We start from the raw sequence: 21131 nt of genomic DNA on the forward strand, positions 1-21131 counted from the left end.
TACCGGGCCAAGGAATGCAGATCACCTTTTGAAACTGGAAAAAGCGAGGGAATGGATTCTCCCCTAGAGCCTCCAGAAGGAACGCAGGCTGCTGACACCTTGATTTCAGCCCACTGAGACCCATTTTTGGACTTCTGATCTCCAGAACTGAAAGATAATAAATTAGTGTTGTTTTAAGCCACTAAGTTTGGGATAATTGGCTACAGCAGGAATAGAAAATTAATAACCAATCCTGTTAAAAAAAAAAAAAAGCCCTGTTGCTTCTGACCGCTTCTATTTCTTCTTCCACTTTGTGACACGTGGTCTCATAGGAGTGGAAGCAAGTTGGCCTTGGAATCAGACTGAGCTGTCCTAGCTGCTCCTCTGAGCTTGTTTCCTTAGCCTACAGCAGGGATGATAGAGTATTTATCTCGGGGGCCATGGAAAGGGCTGATGAGATGAATCAATCCCAGCACATAGTGCGCCCTCCATAAACCTTTGCTTTCTTTACTTTCCCCCTAATACTAGAATCCAAGGGACTAAATCCTCCCTGCTAGTGCTCCTCTGTGTAATTTTGACTAAATTGCTTTCTCTCTTTTAATCTGTTGAGGTTAAAGGGAATTACCTATTAAGTGTCTGAGAGTGTTTAGAGTTTGTAATGTGGCTGGATACTCTTGGTTAAAAAGTGTTATTTAGATGCAAAGCCCTGTTATCTTTTGAGCTGGTAATTATTTCCTGGCCTAAATTGTTTAGCAGTGTCCTGAGTTTCCATTTCTGAGATGATGATATTGCTTGAGTGGTGAAGAAATACCTCATCTGGATATTGTGTGCCTTAATTAATGTTTATGAAGCCTACACAAGCCCATCATAATAGGCTGAATGCTAAGCATTATTTTCCTTTTGTATGGCTGTCACTTCTAGGATCTTAATATAGCAAGCAAAATTGTCCAATAAAAATTGGCATTTCAGCATTGGATTAGGTAATATTTACATCATAGTCATGTTGGGGGGAGTCTCTGGGCTTTTTATAAAGAAAGGGGTTAAGGAAGTAGTGCTATTATTTTTCTACAAGGACATAATTATTATTCTGGCCCCCCTTGTCTCTGGGGGTTGCCAAACTTAAGCAAGAAAGTTTAGGGAAAGGACAAGGCTTTTTTTTTTTTATAAAGCTTCTTTAAATCAATGTTCTTTAAAATTTGTGATTAGAATTATTTTTAGAAAATCAGTTGGCAAGGGTTTTCTAACTGTTTCCAAAGCACAGCAAAGGTCTGTGCTTTACAGCACAAATTAGACCACCCAAGATGACTGCGTGGCTATGTCAACGGGAAAACTGGATAAAGAGACAGCACTGACCCCCGAAGTGGGGAGGACACCAAGCAAGGGCTGCTGGTAAAACACAGGGAGGAAGCTTCTCCAAATACTAGCTCACTCACAGTTTCAAAAGCTTTTTGCTCGGAATTTTCAAATAGTTTCAGGGTAACAGGCAGTCATCAGATTTGTAACAGGCAGTCATCAGATTCATGCACACTTACCAAAGGTCTACATCTCCAAGACGGGCTGTAAATAATATACCCATATGGGTCTCGAGGGAACACTGGGTTGATTTGTTGTTCCAACACAGTGTCTCCCTTCTGCCACTCAATGACAGGAAAAAAACCAGACGGCCATGCTGGAAGGTATATGGTTACAGCCATAGACACTGCTTTTGTGGGCACCCACAGTTCTGAGATAAAGTTAGCTGATCACATTACAGCACGTAATCAAATGCAGTCATTGCTGAGGGAACCTGTATCACATTACCTTTGAAAATACTTGAATCCAGAAACACCATACACTGGATACAAAATTCATGAACACCTAGCCTCTGGGCGTGGCCTAGGACATATTATTCTGAACCATCTCCCTATTTGCTTTCATGGGTAAATAGACATCTGGAGCTAGAAATGGGGAGAATTTGAAAAATAAAAGAGTCAAACTAAGTATTTTGGAATGCTCTTAAGAGACCACCCCCCCCCACACACACACAACAAGTTTAGATCACATCAGAAGTTCCTTAGGTAATCTTCAAAGTTAATTTCTTGCAATTGAAGGAACACAGAAGAAGCAGGCACACCATGATTTGGGTGCTCAGTTTTTGTTCTATTTAATTGCAGCCAACTTCCTACTATTGAAAAAAAGAAGATGATTTATAATTAAAAGATTGCTCATCTGTATCGAAAAATTCATGGGTTCACTCTATGATGTCCAGAGACCCCCAAGATGGTGGTGAGTTTCTACTGCTACTGCTATTGTTTTACCTCTTTGTGTTGACTGTGGCATGTGTTGGTTGAAGACTTAAAGCAGCATATTGCTCTAGGCAGTACAGTATATTGTTGCAGGGGCGCCTGGCTGGCTCATTCAGTAGAGCATGCGACTCTTCATCTCAGCGTTGTGAGTTTGAGCCCCACGTTGGGTGTAGAGATTACTTAAAAATAAAAAATAAAGATTTTATTTCTTTATTTATTTGAGAGAGAGAGAGTGAGCGAGAGCAGGGGGAGGGGCAGAAGGGGAGGGGGAGAGAGAGCTCCAAGCAGACTCTGAGCTGAGCCCAATGTGGGGCTCGATCTCACAACCTTGAGATCATGACCTGAGCCAAAACCAAGAGTCAGACGCTTAACCAACTAAGCCACCCAGGTGCCCCCCAAATAAAAGAATCTTTTTAAAAAAAGATTTTATTTGTTTATTTGAGAGAGAGAGAGAGAGAGAGAGAGCACAAGTGGGGGGGGGAGGGCAGAGGGAGAGGGAGAAGCAGACTCCCTGCTGAGCAGGGAGCCTGACTTGGGACTCCATCCCAGGACCCTGATATCATGACCTGAGCCAAAGGCAGATGCTTAACCAGCTGAGCCACCCAGGCACTGCAATAAAAAAATCTTAAAAAAAAAAAATCATTGAATCATGAACTTAAAGCTCCTAACTGTAATCTATTCACATTCTTCCTGACACACATATAAAGGAGGAAGAAGAATTTGGATCCAACAGTCAACTATTTTTATTATACTTCATAGGGTTGATCTTAGAAGAGTGGCGTTCAAGACCTGAGTGTTAAGTGGTTCACACTTTAGTGGAGGGCATCTTGCAAGGGTGGGTAGAAACAATGTCTGCTTTCTCCTCTGCCTCTCGGGTCCTAGCCTGTCTGGAGGCTAGCAAAGGTCTCAACACAGAACGGAGGGTATTAGGGATTAGGTTAAGTGACTTGTCACAGGCACACGGTCCCACAGTTTTCCTTTAAAGATGGAAATAATCCTCCAGTATAGAACATGATATATAACATTGTATTATCACTAAATGGGCTTAGTGAATAGAACAAACATCCCCTACCACCCAGAAACAATGATTTGCTGGCCATGTTTGACCTCTAACCACGAACGAGTTTTGGTTTTCCCTTCTTTTTTTTTTTTTTTTAAAGATTTTATTTATTTATTTGAGAGAGATAGAATGAGAGTTAGAGAGCACAAGAGGGAAGAGGGTCAGAGGGAGAAGCAGACTCCCCGCCAAGCAGGGAGCCCGATGTGGGACTCGATCCCGGGACTCCAGGATCATGACCTGAGCCGAAAGCAGTCGCTTAACCCACTGAGCCACCCAGGCGCCCTTGGTTTTCCCTTCTATAGACATTCTTAACTGATTCCATCAGATCCCTAGTCATCCCAACCATGGTTACCTTCTCTTAAACTGGACAAATTAGTGAGCATAAGTCAGCACTTCAACACCAAATTCAGACTTTATAAAAAAGTAAACCACACAAGGGATAGATATCAACATGGTGAGCACCTGTTGCTCAAGGCCCAGACTGAAGTGTTTTCACAGGGCTGGGTCGCTGGGATGTGCTAGCCTCACTTGCTCAGCGTTCAGGGTGATTTGTGAGCTATTGCTGAGCACATAATGGTCAGTATAGCTACATAATCGGTCAGGGCTCTAAATGTGTTCACCTGAACTCAGCAAATCAAATTGGGTTTACAGAAAGGTTCTGTTGGGTTCTGACCAGAATCTCTTTGGATTCGCCATTGGATTCTGAGATTGAGCTGGGTTTTGACATGAGAAGATGTTCCGGTTCCTTCCAGCTACCTGTAAGAGGCCCTATAATTATAATGCTAAGGATGTAGATTGTCCTTTAACAGACAAAATCCTTTTGATATTTTGCACACACACACACACACACACACACACACACACACAAATAACAATAACAATAATAATATGAGAAGCTATTTTCCCAGGTCTAATGAGAGAGTTCCTCAGCCTTCTGGCTTATCTTGATAGTCTCTCTCTTTTTCTTTTTCTTAGCAAAAACTAAATTTTTATCAGTTTAAGTGGGATGATATTTGAGAAACTAGGATCCGGCTAACAAAGGGTATTTTCTTAGCAAAAAGGGCTTAGAGGTCAGCAAAGTGTATCCCAAGATACAAAGAAGGCATGAGTATGAGTTTGGGGCTGTAGCTTGGGTCACTAAAAGTCCTGCAAAACTAGAATTCATCTTTCTTTTCTCCTTTCTCTGTAGGCACTTAAAGATACTCTTTTTTTCCCCTCAGAAATCAGACTTTTCCATTGAAGTATATTTGGCACATACTATTGTGTAATTTTAAAGTGTACACATGTCAATTTGATACATTTATATATTGTAATATGACCACCATTGCAGTGATAATTAGTACCTCTATCATATTACATAATTATTATTTCTTTCTAGTGGTTGGAATAATTAAGTTTAGCAAGTTTTACGATTATAACGCCATATTGTCTATATTCACTATGCTGTCCATTAGGGCTCTAGCACTTATTTACTATTCACTGAAAATTTGTACCCTTAAAAAACATCTGTCCTATCCGTCCACCACCCATCCCCTAGTAACCACCATTTTACTCTCTGTATTTAGGAGTTTGGCTCTTTTAGATCCTACATCGAAGTGGTATTATTCAGTATTTGCTTCTCTGATTGACTTATTTCATTTAGTATAATGTGCTCACGGTCCATTCACGTTGTTGTAAATGGAAGGGTATCTTTCTTCCTCATGTTCTTTATCCACTCATTCACTGACGGGCGCTTAGGTTGTTTCCATAGCTCGGCTATAGTGAATAATGCTGCAATAAACATGGAAGTGCCTATATCTCTTTGGTATCCTGTTTTCACTTTCTTTATGTGTATGCCCAGAAGCAGAATTGCTGGATAATATGGTAGATCCATTTTAAATTTTTCTGAAGAATCTCCATATTGTTTTCCACAGTGGCTGAACCGATTTACATTCCCACCAACGGTGTTATAAGGGTTCTCTTTTCTTCACATCCTCGCCAACGTTTGTTGTTGTCTTCTTGATGATAGCCATTCTAACAGGTGTTAGATAGATATCTCATTGTGATTTTTCTTTGCATTTCCCTGTTGATGAGTGATGTTGAATATCTTTTCATGTACCTGTTGGCCATTTGGATGTCTTGGACACATTCTATTTAAATTTATTTAGTGATAGTTTTCACCATCAAACAACATATTTGTTTACAGGTAGATTTTTAAAATAGTTTAAATAGATTTTTAATAGATTTTTAAAATAGTTTAAAATAGTTTTCTCTTACAGAAATCATGTCTCAGATATGCTATTTCTTCCTTTAACTTTTAGATATGCCCACAAATAGAGTACCTAGCCTTCCATATCTGGGCACTCTTCAGCATTCCAGCACTGAGATTGTTTTTGTTTTTCATTTTTATTTTTTATTTATTTAATTAATTAATTAATTAATTAATTAATTTATTTGAGAGAGAGAGAATGAGAGATAGAGAGCACGAGAGGGAAGAGTGTCAGAGGGAGAAGCAGACTCCCTGCCGAGCAGGGAGCCCGATGTGGGACTCGATCCCGGGACTCCAGGATCATGACCTGAGCCGAAGGCAGTCACTTAACTGACTGAGCCACCCAGGCACCCTGTTTTTCATTTTTAAACTACCATCTATTGAATGCTCACTCTGTGCCAAACACCATGCCAAGAGCTTTACCTGCATGATCTCATGTTCTTCTAGCAATCCCGTGAACTAAGTATTATTCTGATTTTTCAGAAGAGGAAACTAAGACTCAGAAAAATTAAGTAACTTGCCCGATGGCATATAGCTAATGAGTAGAGAAGTTGGAATTCACATCTACATCTCTCAACTCTTGCTTTCCCACTGTGCCTTTGACTTTCCTGGGAAGCATTTTCCCTTGTTCTTCAATTTGGGTTGGAGTAGCCTATGATTCTGTTCATGAAGATATACCTCACTTTACAGTAAATATTAGGCATTAAATGATTTAAAGTAATCCTGCCGTGTTTCTTCTTCTCCTTCGCCCATCCTGCTACTCTCCCTATTCCTTCCTCCCCCTCTTCTTCCCTTCTTCCCCCCCTCCATTCCCCCTCCCCACCCCGCTTTAAACAAAATATCTTTTTGATTTGAGTTCTCTAACATTGACACATATCTACAAATTAAGATTTTTGAACAATGTTCTGTGAAGGTCTTTACCACATTAAGTTTGTACTCCTTTTTCTTAGCTCATTTTTTTGGTCAGACATATTATTTTAGATTTTCAGGTTATCTAATAAACCACAAGTCCACAGACTCATAAAAATTTAGAGGGGGAGACAGCTTCAGAGACCCGCTCATCCAACCCTGTCACTGTACGGGCAGGGGAGGCAGCGGGCGGCCGCAGGCCCCCTGGTTGAGGCAGAGTCTCAGTTCTTCCACCTACCACTGGAGGAAATCTTACTGCTCCTAAGGAGTTGTTCCAAAAGTTCACAAATCAGGAGGAGATATCTAAATGGATGTTTTCAATTTTGTTTAAAAGAAAGAAAGACTAATACCAAGCGGCAGATGGTTTTGCTCTGACCATTTTCAGGAGTATCCCTAAGATACACTGCTACCACCAGGCTGCGGCAACCAGTCAGGGCGGCTCAGAGCAAGGTGACCTCTCCGACTGGCTTCTGCTCAGGTTTTAATCAGAAGAGGGATGCTTGGCGGCAGACTGGCCTCTGGGTGTTCAAAAGGACTTTTTGTTCCTTGGTCATATTTCTATTAGTCCTTCTCTGCCTTTCTTTAACATACAAGAGAACATCAGGAGAAGGGGACCAGAATATCTGGAGGGACAGAAGAAAAAGCCCCAGAACAGAGAAGCCTGGTGGTTATGTTTGAGCTGAGCCAGCTTTCAGTAACACACAGCATGGAGGCCTGTCAGTGATGTGTGGACAAGTGACAGCCCTGGCATTTTAACGTAGCAATCCTTCACTTGCATCCTAAGCTCCTATTTTGGGAGAATAAATTCCAAATAGCATTTCCAAGGAGAGATTGATAAATATTTGGTCATTAACTAGAGACCAAATTCTCCCTCAAAATTTAATGAACAAGAAAATGTAAAACCTCCTCCCAACTTTTTTTTTTTCTTTATTCCTTGCTTATATACCACTTGGCTGAGTGTTCTGCCTTATGTTTGTTAAATGAAAAGCATCCGTTTTGTTCTGGCATAAACAGCAATATAAGCATAGTTTCATACATTATTCCAATGTATTTAACAATGAGGTTCTTCTCATTTTTCACAGAATAGGACACACAATGAAGACAATCAATGAAAGCCAGAAGATCTACTGTTAATAATTAAGAACATCAAGAATAGGCAGCAAGGGACCAAGGAAGTCAGGCTGCGCATACATGGACAAAGGCAATTTCTTAGAAGACACAACTTCTAAGCAACAGAAAGATTTGCCTTATGATGGGGATATCTCCCAAATTAAGATATACAACGATTACAATTTTACCTCAAAAAATGACATCCTTGATGTCTCAAATCAAATTCCTTTAACAATAGATGACCTTCAAGGAAAGGCTACATATAAAGAGACTTGCAGAAATGCAGACATGGCCATGACTCTGGGTAAAATGACTAAAACTGTTATCAACAAAAACTATGATAAAGAGAAACAATCCACTGTAAATCTTGATATTCTGGCTAATGAAAGAGACCCTTCCAAGTCAAGCATTTCTGATAATTTACTCCATCATCCTTCCAGTGGGGAATTCTTAAAAGGTCAAGGCATTAATTGTGAAACTTTCCCAGAGATTTCTAATGCTGACAGTTCTGATGAAGCTATCGTTAAAAATATTATTTTGCGCTATGTTAAGAATTCTTGGTCAAAAGAACAAACCCCAGAACTCACAGACCAACTGAGCCCCAAAAGGGGTGGTGAAAACAGCAATATGCCCTGTTGTTCTCTAACTGTGACAGAAGGAAACGCCTCTGACCTAGAGGCTGCTGGAGAGAGCAGCCATCAAGAAACTTCACATTTTCTAACTAAAATCAAGAGTCCGCATGATAAACCAAAAAGTTGCCAAGGGCAGCCACCCCAGAAACTGCAGACTGAAAAAGCAGTTTCAGGCACTGAGTTCAAACATGGCCGTAGTCTGTTTCCTTACGAGTTATCTGATTTCCCTAAGGTTGCTCCCAAAGGGAAAATCCCTAAAAATAAAACAATTAATAAACCACTTACAACAGATAAACAAGCCAGCTTTTCTCCTAAATTGAGAGAGAAGTCAGCTATTGTGCAAGATATTTTAGAAAGCATGTCTAGGTCAAACTGTATTGAAAGACACGGACAGAAAAGGAAAACTGCTGAACCTTCACAACAGATAGAGGTAAGTGAAAGTGGTCTCCAGGAAATGCATGATCGGGGCCACTTCTCATCCATATCAGGTCCATATCAGGTCCATATCAGGTCCGTATCAGGTCCGTATCAGGTCCGTATCAGGTCCGTATTAGGTCAGTTCCATGCACCTTGAAAAGACCCGGGTCTTTTCAAGGTGCATGGAACTGACCTAATCTTTGACCTCTCAGAAGCTCAGTGGGTGTCTTCCTGAGAAGAATCAGGGGCTGGACAAACAACACATCATAGAATAAACTCCAAATTCTTTGACCTGGAATTTGAGTTTCCCCGTTTTTTTTTTTTTTTTTGGCTCCATCCTACCCTTATAAACTTAGCTCTCGTTCCCCAGGAGTCATCCTCAGTGAAGTGGCTGGTCCCCAAGCTCTCTGGGCCCGCACGCTTGGAGCTCCTGCCTCACATGGGACATCCCACCTCTGCTTGTCAAAGACGTGCGCATTTTCATGGCCCCCTTCAATCCCCCGCTGGCTGGGGGACTTTCTGACCCTCACTCCCACCCCCAGTCAGTCCTTCACATCCTCTGTTGTTTAGGTTTCTGTCAGAGCATTTATTTATGTCAGGCTGCTTTGGATCATGATAATGTGGAAATATCTGTTTCTTCCACTAGACTTGAGTACTCTGGAGGGCAGCAACTTTGTCTTCATCTTTCTATTGCCTAATTCCCCAGGGACCTGGCCTTCTGTCTTCCATATATTACATCCTTAGTTATTAAGGCTAAATCAAATCAAATTTAGGTCTTTAATAACATTCCAAGCTTCCTATATTGGCAACTATTTAGTAGCAGTTTTTTTAATGCTTACATTGGGATTTTCTCTATTTTTTTAAGTAATCTCTACACCCAACATGGGGCTCAAACCCACGACCCCAAGATCAAGAGTCGCATGCTCTACCAACTGAGCCAGCCAGATGCCCCTGAAGACCAAATTTTCTTAATGTTTCATTTATACTATTTCCCCTTTCCTCGTCTTCCCATCCCCCCTTCCAACTTCCCAACACATTGAGGCTTGGGACCTCATTGATTACTTGAGGTTCAGTAGTTAGGTAAATTCGCATTAATGATCAAAGTAAACATTTTAGTTCTCTGGCACTTTGCCCGCACAGTATGATCTTTCCTTTAAGCTGTGTACGAAGGGCACTCTGAACTGAAAAACACTCTCCGCCTGTTTCCATTTCTACCCCTTCATGCTCAGTCCTCTCTTTCAGCCGAGCGCTCTGGGGAGCCTGTGCAGAACACCCACCCACACCCACCCGCCACACACCTGAAGCCAGCAGCCCACCTGGCCTCGACTGGTGTGCTTCTCTGTGTCTGACCCTGGCAAGTCTCAAGGGTTCTCATTCGGCTTGCAGGAAAACACCCCTGGGGATGCCCAGTCCTTGGGCCTGGAGGTGAATAGGAACAGATTGGATATTAGGCTCACCTCTCTCTGTGGCAGCCTAAAGTCAAGTGTCTGATTTTCTCTAGTCCTGTCGATTAAGGCTGGAGAATAGGCTACCCATCATATCGTCATAACCAAAATCTAGTTTGACCACCACCGTTGAGCGCTCAGGCACGAGCATGTTTCTGAGCTTTCTGTGTGGAGAACAGTGGGAAGACCTCAAGGTGAGTCACTCTGGAATTTAAGCTCCCGTCCTGTTAGTCTGTGGTGAGTAAACAATCACTATCTTGACTCACATTTTGGAGCTTAATGCCTCTGGTTTTATATTATTCTCTAGAGTGTGGCTACTGTGCGCACAGTGTTAGTGAGAACACCAGCCACAGGGCTGGTGAGAAGACCAACAATGGTCCCTGCCCTCATGGAGCTTATGGTCCACTTTTGGGAGAAATGTTTCAGTAGTCCCTGTAATACTATCGAACATGGTAGTAGTAACAGCTGATGTGTCATGAATGCTTTAACCACGTGCCAGATCTTATGGTAATACCTAACATTTCATCCTCATAACAACCCTAGGGGGTAGGTTCTATTTCTATCCTCATCTTATTGCTGAGGAATTTGAGGTTCACAGTGATGAAGTAATTGTCTTGAGTCACCCAGCAGATAAGTGTCAGAATGGAATTCAACCTTGGCATCAGGGACCCAGCTCTTGACACAACTCTGGGCAGCCTCCATGATGACCACACATTTTGGATCTTTTTGAATAATGGAGTCAACAATAAATAGTGTTTTCTTACGCTTTAATTGTACAGATGGAGCCCACAATACATATTCACCAAGAACATCTCACAGGTACTAATATTTGATTTGATTTGATTTTTTTATTTTTTTAGAGGGAGAGAGAGAGAGAGAGAGAGAGAGAGAGAGAGAGAGGAGATGGGAGGAGGGGCAGAGGGAGAGGGAGAGGGAGAGAGAAAATCTTAAGCAGGCTCCACGCCCAGCATGGAGCCTGATGTGGGGCTTGATTTCACGACTCTGAGATCATGACCTGAGCCGAAATCAAGAGTCAGACACTTAACTGACTGAGACACCCAGGCGTCCCAGGTACTAATATTTTTAAACCTTTTTTGATTTAGATATACATTCTGAAAACTTTTTTTAAATAGCAAATGGTGGTGGTTGCCACAGACTTCTGTTTTTAGGACTTAATAAATCTGCAGTAAAGTTGAGATGAATGGAAGCCAAAACTTATTCTTTCTTATACAGGAAGAGAATCAGAGATGAGTCTCTTTAAGGTGTCATCAATGTCTCAGAAAGACATTTTCCCAAGTTCTTCTTCCATATTTCAGAAGATAACCCAAGGGAAACAGATGTGCCAGAAGTTAAAAGAAGAGACTGATCAACTGAAGACTAAAGTAATGTTTTTAAAGCTTATTATTGAATAGATGTGACCAAATTCAGACATAAGACATCATGCCATTAATGAAATATTGCATTTTTTCACTGCAGGTACAAGAATTTTCCAAAAGCATAGCACAGGACTCTCCCTATCATTTGCAAGATAAGAGGCTGGTAATAAATTTTATCCAGTTTTAAACATCTCTGTTAGGGAATTTGACTTGGGTAAATACAAATGACTTTATAGCACCATGTTTTCCCTGCATTGGTGGGAGTGGAAATGTTCTGGTGGAAATACTTTGCTGAAGATTAAGGGCAGTGACCTCCAGAGGCCTGGCCTTGTGTCTTACATATATTATGCTCCTAATTATTAATGATGAGTTGAATTGAATTAAGATCTTTTTTTTTTTAAAGATTTTTTCATTTATTTGAGAGAGAGAGAGAGAGAGCACATGAGAGGGGGGAGGGTCAGAGGGAGAAGCAGACTCCCCGCTGAGCAGGGAGCCCGATGCGGGACTCGATCCTGGGAGTCCAGGAACATGACCCGAGCCGAAGGCAGTCGCTTAACCAACTGAGCCACCCAGGCGCCCCTTTAATAACATATTTCAAGATTGATATATTTGGTAACTAGTATGAAATGTTGTTAGTGTTTAATTTACACTATTTCCACTTTCCCCATCTTCCCATCCCCCCCACCCAGCCTCCCAACATGCTGAGGCTGAGGATCTCTTTGGTTATTTGAGGCTCAGGCGCTTTGTGTTACAGGGGCTAAAAGAGCTTAAAATTCTATTTCTACATGTATTTAGCCCTCTCTCATTCTCAGGGGAATCTATTACCTATGGCTATTATTTCTTAGCAGTCACCCCACAATAAATCTGAGACCATGGTAGGCTTAAGAGAATAACATGTTAGTTATAAAGGGCAAGTCCATCCAGAGTTGTTGGGTCCTGGGGGATACAGGTTATAAAATTTCCCAGTAAATTTCCCATGTTCAGGTACTGGGAAATTTTGAAACTTTGAAAACTTAAAACAGATCTTAAAGCTATGCTTTTCAGATCAAAATCTGTGACTGTCCCATCCTTGCTTGTTGTTGCATTTAATCAAATCACTAATTTATATTGTAACCACACAGCCTTGTTCATCAGAGCCAGGGTTGTGGGAAGTCGGGGTGGAGCATGGCAATGGGGCAGAAAGCTGAGATTGCTAGAGCCAGAAATGTGCAGAGTCAAAGATGCTGTTCAGACCATTAGGTCAGCAACAGGTGATCAGAAGGCAGGTGGTCAGAAGTCCCAATGTGAAGGACCACAAGCAAAGCTCAGGGCAGGCTGTGCAGCAGAAATCAGACAGCATAGGCAAAAACCAGGAGGACTCAAATGTTAAGAGACACAGGGCAACAGTGCATTATTCATTCGTTCTTCATGTTAATTAAATAACTCATTCATTCATTCATTCAACACTTACCAGGTACTTCCTATGTCCCAGATATTTTACCAGGTACTAGGGATTTGGAGATGAAGAAACAGTTTCAAGTGGTTTACAGTCTCCTGGGAACAACAGACTGATAAACAGATAAGCAACATGAAGCTCGAGAAATATTACATATAATGCTAATGGCAGCCTAGAAGAGGCTCATCCTTGCCAATTAGAGGGCACTTGGGAAGGCTCCCTGGAAGTGACTGACCTGTGACCTTGACACCGTAGGATAAATATGTATGAGATTGGCAAAGTAGGGGCAAGAGGGTGTTCCGAGAAAAGGAATCAGCAGGTACAATGGCACAGGGGGCAGAGAGTGCTGATAGTTTGAGGAACTGTATGGCACTATAATTGGCCAGATGGAGCTCAGGGTAGTGTGGTGAAAAGAAAGAGAGGAAATGAGAGAGGGGGTTAAGGACTGCATCATGAAAGACCTTTAAACCATGCTAAGGAGCTTAGGTTTTACCCTGAGGTTAAGTGATGGGGTAACATTGGAGGATTGAAAGCCAAGAAATGGCGAGCACCGTGGGGGCAAGTCTGTAGCTAGGAAGCCATACTCCAGGTAGCAAGTTATGAGGGCCTGAACCAAACCAGGCAATGGGGATTGAGAGGGGAACACGGCTGAGAGTTTAACCAAGTGGTGGCAGGTTAAGAGGATAAAGGAATAAAGGAAGGGAGGAGGCTTGGATGAGTTTCAGATTTCTAGCTTGGGCAACCAAGGTCAGGACTAAAAATGGAAGATCCAGTTCCTAGTGGGTGTGGGAGGCGAGCAGGAGGCAAGGCACCAAGTTCATTTTGAGGTCCTTATAGGACATCCAATTGGAGAGATCCAGTAGGCAATTAGACCAATGGATCTGGGCCTCAGAGGGGTTGTTTGGGCAGAACTGTAAATTTGGGCATAGCTGCGGGTTGAAGCTATGAAGTATATGAGATTGCCCAGGCAACATGCAAAGTAAGCAGTAAAGAAGTACAAGGAAAGAATCAGCAAACAGGGGCAGGCAAAGGAAGACGGAGTCAAAGGAGACTGACAAGGAGTGACCCGAAAGGTCAAGGCAGACCTACAAGGGGCAGAGCTGTTAAAGCCAAAAGAAAAGAAGGGGGCATGGCCACATCACCAGATGTTCAAATGAGGAGGAAAAAACCAAGAAGTGCATCGGACTCGGCCAACAAGAGATCATGAGGGACCTTGGCAAACCCAGTTTTAGTGAAGTGGTAGATCGGTTGAAGCTTAAGGAGTGAATGATAAAGGAGATATAAAAAAATCCAGGCTTTCAGGAACTGGGAGAACACAGATTTTTATTTTTTATTGTATTTTTTATAAGGATTTTATTTGACAGAGAGAGCATAAGCAAGGGGGTAGTGGCAGAGGGAAAGGGAGAAGCAGGCTCCCTGCTGAGCAAGCCCGACGCGGGGCTCCATCCCAGGACTCCAAGATCATGACCTGAGCTGAAGGCAGATGCCCAACTGATTGAGCCACCCAGGCGCCCCGAACACAGATTTTTAAAGGGCTGAGCAAAGCAGAGGGAACCGGTACCAAGCACTAGTGTTCTGAGGCTTCAATCCAGGAAGTTTCTCCTTGATGCTAGAGGATATGTGGGGATTTGTGCTGGGATGGAGAGGAGAGTCCAGGTGATTCCTGACAGTGTCAGCCTTGGCCTGAGAGTTCCAGGCCCATTTGGTTCAGTGCTAGAAGGCGGCCAGACAGGGCTAAAACTAACCTCAGGAAAAAAAAAAATCTAAAAAAGGGGGCGCCTGGGTGGCTCAGTTGTTAAGCGTCTGCCTTCGGCTCAGGTCATGATCCCGGGGTCCTGGGATTGAGCCCAGCATCGGGCTCCCTGCTCAGCGGAGAGCCTGCTTCTCCCTCTCCCACTCCCCCCTGCTTGTGTTCCCTCTCTCACTGTCTCTCTCTCTGTCAAATAAATAAATTTAAAAAATCAAAAATCAAAAACTAAAACTAACCTCAGCACAACAGAATGGAAAGCACTTGGATGTTGGAGCAGACATTCTAGTTCTGCATACTGGTTGTACGATCTAAGACATGAAGTGTGTCTTTCCACCCCAGAGTTGCTATGAGAATTAGAGGAAGTACACTTATGGCTAGAAAAACACACTCTATCTTCTTTGGAGATAAAATACAATTTAAATCCCAAGATCTTAAATGATAACTTGTGACTGGCTTTCTCTCTCTTCTCTTTCCTTTGAACACCTAATTCCTTTTCACAGTTTCCACTGCCGTCACCATCTACCAATTCCTAAATTACTGGTCCTAACTTCCCATCTACAGCTCCAAATGTTTGTGTGTATCTTCACTTGGCTCTCCCGCTCTCGCTGAAAATTCTACTCGTCCAACATTGACAGCTTCATTCAGATCTGTTAGTCTTTTCAAAGCCTCATTTTAAGTCAAGGGTTTCGCATTCTTTCCGCCTCCCAAGCTAGAAACCAGAGCATTATCTGTGAGATTTACAGTGTCAGTCAGGGTCCTGGCAGGACCCTGACGGTTTACTCCAGTGGAGCAACTGAGGAGAGTTTAATAAGGCCTCATTTTACAACGGTGCAGGCAAGGTTAGGGGACACCAATAAGGGACAGAGAGCATCTCATAGAAGGAACAGTGGGGCAAATGGGATGGAGGAAGAGCAGATTTTGGAGCGCAGGGAGAGTAGCTATAGCAGTAGGAGAAGCTGATGCAGGCAGGAGGACAGTAGGGAAATAAAGACCCCTAGCTCATCCTTCATTTCTCTCTTCTGCTGTTGCCTTCTACTGGCTGAAACCAATGCTGGGGCAAGGGGGCCTGTGGATGCAGTCCACTGAAGGTCAGCCTTCTGGCTGGGGCACAGAGAAAGATGGAGGATGCATCTGGGCAGGGGACATGGAAAATAGCTACCACACCTGCCATTTTGTATGCCCTAAGGCCGATATGTTTCCAAACTTGTTTATTCATTTTTAATAATCAGAAGTAATCATGATGATGATGATCCTGGCACTCAGCCTTAACTCATTTAATTTTCACAGTATGAGGTGAGGGCTATTATTATCTCAGATGAGAAAACTGAAGTTTAGAGATCAAGTTGACTAAAATCATACAATTATTAGGTGATAGAGTCTGAACTTGAACCCCAGGGTGTCTGATCCTGTAACCCCATTGTGCTATATGCAGTATCTCTCCAGTCACCGTTTCCTTTCCATGTTCATGAATACTGCCTGGCCCAGGCCCTCCTGGGCCTTCTCTAAGCCTGACTTAGCTCTCGCTTTTACCGAGCCATGGCAAAATCCTCGAATCCAGTCTCTTTTCCCAACTGGAATAAAATCCCTAAGGCCAGGGGTGGTTGTGCCTGATATAACTTTTGTATCTCTCCCGTTTGGCTCGGGGCCACACACAGGCAGTGCTCAGGGAATGTTTAGCTACTGGGGCTGCAAGGCTGAAGCGTCTATACGTCAAGACGAGACCTTAACCTTCACGGCTTAAGTATTCATCTGCATGGCGCTGCATGTGTGGACGTCTCGAAGACCGATTCGAAGCTCTGGCTAAACTTCTTGATGTCCCTTCCCCCATCTCACCCTCCAAGGGCCGTAGACTCAAGCTCAGATCCTCTAATGTCAGTTCCTTTTAAGGTCTGTGTGGCTTCAGGCATACCTCCTAGAGCTCCAATTTCCTCCTGTATACAGCTGAGATAATAAAATCTATTTTGCAACATTTACCACATTGATGTGTGGATTAAGTAAGACAATGCACGGGAAAGTGCTCTATAAGCTACAAATCATTCTGCAAAAGCACAGGATTACTGACATCCTATTAAGGAAGTTCAGAGGCCCCTAAGTGGGTTCTGGGAGAGAAATCAGGTCATTGCACTGAAAAAGCTGTGTGCTAGGAGGGTGTTGTAAACGTGGAGATGGCTCTTGGGTAGTCTGTATTTTAGACGTCACACTCTGAAACGAAACAATGGCCGGGAGAAGGATTGTGGCTTTATTTTGAAACTACCGTAGAGTACACCGCCCTTGTATTTGGGGGAAAGCAACCACAAGCAGAGGCTTACATGTGCATGATTCCGGTGACTTCACTGCTACAGGTCCTGGAGAAACTGCAGGGACATCTTGAACTGCTGGAGCAGGAGTTTCTGGACAAGAAGGAGATGCATCTGACTTTGAAGCAAGTTCACAGGCATGAGTCCCCAGCTGTCGGTGACTTTGATCCAGAAAGGTCAGGGTTAAACTGTGTGAGGTGGAGGGGGCAGAGGCGACCTCCTTCAGGTGGGATTCTGAGGTGGTTGCCGGCCTGGTGATTGCACAGCCCCTGGTCTAGCATCAGCAAAAACTCTGCCACCAGTGAACAGGTGTTACCCCGTGCGACAAGCAGCGTGGAATCCCCGCTACATACGAAGTCCTGGGCTGGGCACTGACCCAGACAGAGTCCTGGAAATGAACAATTGTCTCCTGGAGGAGAGATTTTGTACTACCATCCTCTCCTTGGTTGGATGTCAGAATTGGTTCTGAGACTCAGAACAGCACGAGAAAACTCTAGAAAGGCTCACACGCTAACCCCAGGGGGCCTTCTCACCAAGATCCCCGTGTTCTGCCCTTCACCCAACTCCTGCCTCTGTGTCCTCCGCCTGGTTCTTCCGTCCCCTTCTCGCCCCGCCCCTTTTCTTTCCCATCCACAGACAATTCCACCGGGGAGGTGGGCCGGAGAGGACCAGTGTTAGGTTGGTTAACGTGGGGCTGAAGGACCCACAAATCCCCGTAAAGGGGAAGATGTTGAAGCTTAAAGTCAAAATGACTTCTGAGTTAGTTCGCATTAGAAACTTGGAAGCAAATTCACTGACGTTTCCAACTGGCCATTATTTTATGGCCCTGTGCTCCTTTCTCCAATCCAAATAATTTTAAGATGTATTCCAGGACTCAAGGCTAGGATTGTTTCCATTTAATTTCCTGGTACGAATTAAAAGAATCCATTTAGGAGGCTTAATCTTTGTGAGTGCAGCTCTTTCTATTCATAGCATTTTCACATGGAATCATGCTTGAGGCCACATTACTTTAATGGTTTATATTTTGGCCCCTAGTGTCCTGAGGTATTTTTTCCCCCCCAAAGGACAATTTTACTTTTTGAAAATGAATGAAATCTCTGTCTACTGTTATTTCCATACTGAGTAATTAGACAGCAAGGATGAGGTTTTAATATTGATTTTTCCCCCCAAAGGCTTATTTTGTTTTCTGGGAAAAGAAAGATCTCTACATATTTTCACAATTTATTTAAAAACTAATAGAGTAAGGATATTTATTTTCCAAGGAATCCCACTTGTCTGGGCAGTCATTTTAAAGTCAGGCCTTGGTGCACAGTGAGACCAAAGTTATGCGATGCCATATTTATATCCTAGTTACACCCACAGTGTGCTGGACCCAGTATAAATCAAAAGAGTTTCAACTGCAATTATATCCCAGATACAGGAAAAGCTTTCAATACTGGGGCAAGGGAAGGACCCAGGCTCTCCCAAAACTGAGTTACAACCAGCTCAGAGCAGGCAAGGCTGCTCAGCTTGACACTGGTTCCTCTTGTTCTTGCATGGGCATAACGTGGCAGTGAATTTCTAGAACCCCATACAATTGTCCAGAACCTTCTAAGTGTTGAATCCAAAGGCCATTGTAGATGGCTTTCTGCAGAGGAAAGAATTCTGCTGAATCGTTGACAAATTACTTGTTTAAGTCCACTATGTGCTCATATTACCTTTAAAAGGTAATATGCAAAAACAGTTGTTTTATTTCATGCAGCTTGTTTGTCAGAATATAGTCTGATAGTCATTTCACAGGCTAACACCAGAAGCCAAGGGGTCAAGGAATGGGGCTCTTTCTCCACCAATCCCTTCTCTCTGATATTATGAGCATACGATCTTGTCTTCTGCTTTATGGAAAAGATCACAAATTCCCCTCAAAAATGCCTTTTCTGGGACACCTGGCTGGCTCAGTCAGAAGAGCATGCGACTCTTGATCTCAGGGTTGTGAGTTCAAGCCCCACGCTGGGTGTAGAGATTACTAAAAAATAAATAAACTTAAAAAAAGGGTCTTTCCCCCATCTCCAGATCTGCATGTTTTCACCTCCTCTTTGTTCCTTCACTCACTTCCAACCCATCTGGCCATGGTCCTTGAGCCCATTTCTTCCCACCACCTTCAGGCCTTGCTCCACCATTTCACTTCCTTCCGATTTTCAGCCTCTCCTTGTCCCCTGCCTAGTTCTTGTCCGCCTGCCGGTTTAGAGCATATTTTCCTATATTTTACTTGACTCTCAGTAGGGTTTTCCATGCTTAGATCTTTGTACCACTGCTTACTGAGTAGAGCAGGCTTTCCCACTGGTTGGAAAAGCCACTTTTATCCTATAAAAAAAACCTCTCCACGTGTAGATGGGTCTGGTTCAATTCCATCCTGTTGAGTTACGTTTCTATTTCCACCTTAACCACACAGTTTTAAATGACTATAGTCTAGTGTACATTTTGAAATATTTCTTCTTTAAAAGTTGTTAGCTGTCCTTGCACCTTCTTCTTACCCATAAACTTTATAATCAGCTCACCAAATTTCCTTAATGAAATTCCACTAGAATTCTGTTTAGAATTGTGTTGAATTTACAGATTAGTTAGAGAAGAGTTAAAACCTTTGCAATGAGTATTCCCATCCAAGAGCATGTTTTCTTCATGTAGATTTCATGAATGTTTTGTTAGACTTATTCCTAGCTATTTTATAGGTTTTCTGAGCATTAGTAATAGATGTTTTCTGTAACTGATATACAGGAAATAAAGAAAAATCGTATATTTAACTTGTGCTGGGTTACCTTACACAAGTTTGTTTTTAGTGTTCTTTGATTATCCATTGATTGTCTTGTTTTTAGGTGTGACAGTCATAGCATTTGAAAATAATTCCCCCCCTAAATATTTATACTTTATCTTTTTTTCCCTCCAATTCTTATATATCACATTTCTTTTTATTGATTTATTTGCTAGGTTTTCCAAAACAATGATAAATAATACTAGCAAAAGCAATCATTCTTGTCATGTTCTGAACAGTAAGGGAATTTTTTCCAAGTATGATACCTGCTGTAGTTTCAAGTAGATAATTTATCAAGATTCTACTCCCAGTTTACTAGGATTAGGTTTTTTTTTTAAATTTAAGAAAATGTTTAATCAAGTGGGATTTAGAAATCTATTTATTTCCTAAATCTAATACAGATTAATTAACCCATAATTAATTAATATTAACATATTATTAAACATCCTAATGTTTAACTATAGAATGATTTGGGAAATTTTCCCTTTTCTTTTTATGTTCCAACTTAAAGTCTTTCTAGAACTCATTCATAATCCCACTTGGATTTGGTGCCTTTTGGGGGGTAAATTTTCGATAATCTTTTCTATTTTTCTCTGGGTAGTTTTTTCAGATTTTCTACCTCTTTTTGAGTAGATTTTAATAATTTACGTTTTCCTAGAGACTTGTCCATTTCATCTAGATTCTAAACTGTGTTGGTATAAAGTTGTTCAATCCCATTTGATTAAAAAATTTTCTTCTGTTATCTTTCCTTTCTCGTTCTTAATGCTTTTCAGTCAGACTTTCCACTGGTTTATTTTATAGATATTTTCAAAGAAAATGTTTTATTGATCAAATTCTTTCCAATTCCATTTATATCTCCTTTTGGGGGGTTTATCTTGTGGTTCTTTTTCTATCTTCCTGTTTTAAATATTTAGCTTATTGATTTTGCAATTTCCCTGTAGTAAATGCATTTTAAGCTATAAATTGTCCTCAGAGTACTGTACTAGCTACATTACATTGGTTTTACATGATGTTTTCTCATTTATTATTCACTTGTAGACTATCCCTATTCTCTATTTTTATTTCCTAGTAACCCAAGAGTTATTAGGATGAGTGTTAAAATTCCCAATTAGTTTTTTGTTGTTTTTATTGTTGCTGTATTTTTGTTATTAATTTCCAGTGCTCAAAGAATGTGGGTGGCAAAAATTTTAAGACTTTTTAAGAGTATCTTTAGCTTCACAGGAAAATTGAGAGGAAGATACAGAGATTTCCCGTACACCTCTGCCCACACACATGCACAGCCTCTCCCATTATCAACATCCCCCACCAGAGTGGTACATTTGTTACAACTGATGAACCTACACAGATAAATCATAATTGTCCAAAGCCCAGAGTTTGCATTGGGGTTTACTGTTGGTGCCGTA

General features: G+C 42.0%; 1 protein-coding gene across 7 annotated transcripts in view; it reads left to right on the top strand.

Moving 5' to 3' along the window:
• AKNAD1 (AKNA domain containing 1) overlaps nt 1–21131 on the top strand; it is a 61214-nt gene that overhangs the window by 18680 nt on the left and 21403 nt on the right. For 3 of the 7 annotated variants that reach the window (XM_025872324.2, XM_025872331.2, XM_025872330.2), the window contains exons 1-6: nt 3956–4082; nt 7564–8653; nt 10865–10904; nt 11319–11467; nt 11562–11624; nt 16989–17119. In XM_025872324.2, coding sequence (XP_025728109.1) covers nt 7673–8653; nt 10865–10904; nt 11319–11467; nt 11562–11624; nt 16989–17119 — 1364 coding nt within the window. In that variant the 5' untranslated portion in view covers nt 3956–4082; nt 7564–7672. Of the gene's footprint in view, nt 1–2132; nt 2245–3951; nt 4083–7563; nt 8654–10864; nt 10905–11318; nt 11468–11561; nt 11625–16988; nt 17120–21131 lie in introns of those variants that run through there. The other 4 variants (XM_025872326.2, XM_025872327.2, XM_025872325.2 and 1 more) reach the window with 4 other exon arrangements.

The sequence above is a fragment of the Callorhinus ursinus genome, unplaced genomic scaffold, assembly GCF_003265705.2.
Source record: "Callorhinus ursinus isolate GAN/ISIS: 27379988/994484 unplaced genomic scaffold, GSC_fseal_2.0 scaffold9, whole genome shotgun sequence".
NCBI lineage: Eukaryota > Metazoa > Chordata > Mammalia > Carnivora > Otariidae > Callorhinus > Callorhinus ursinus.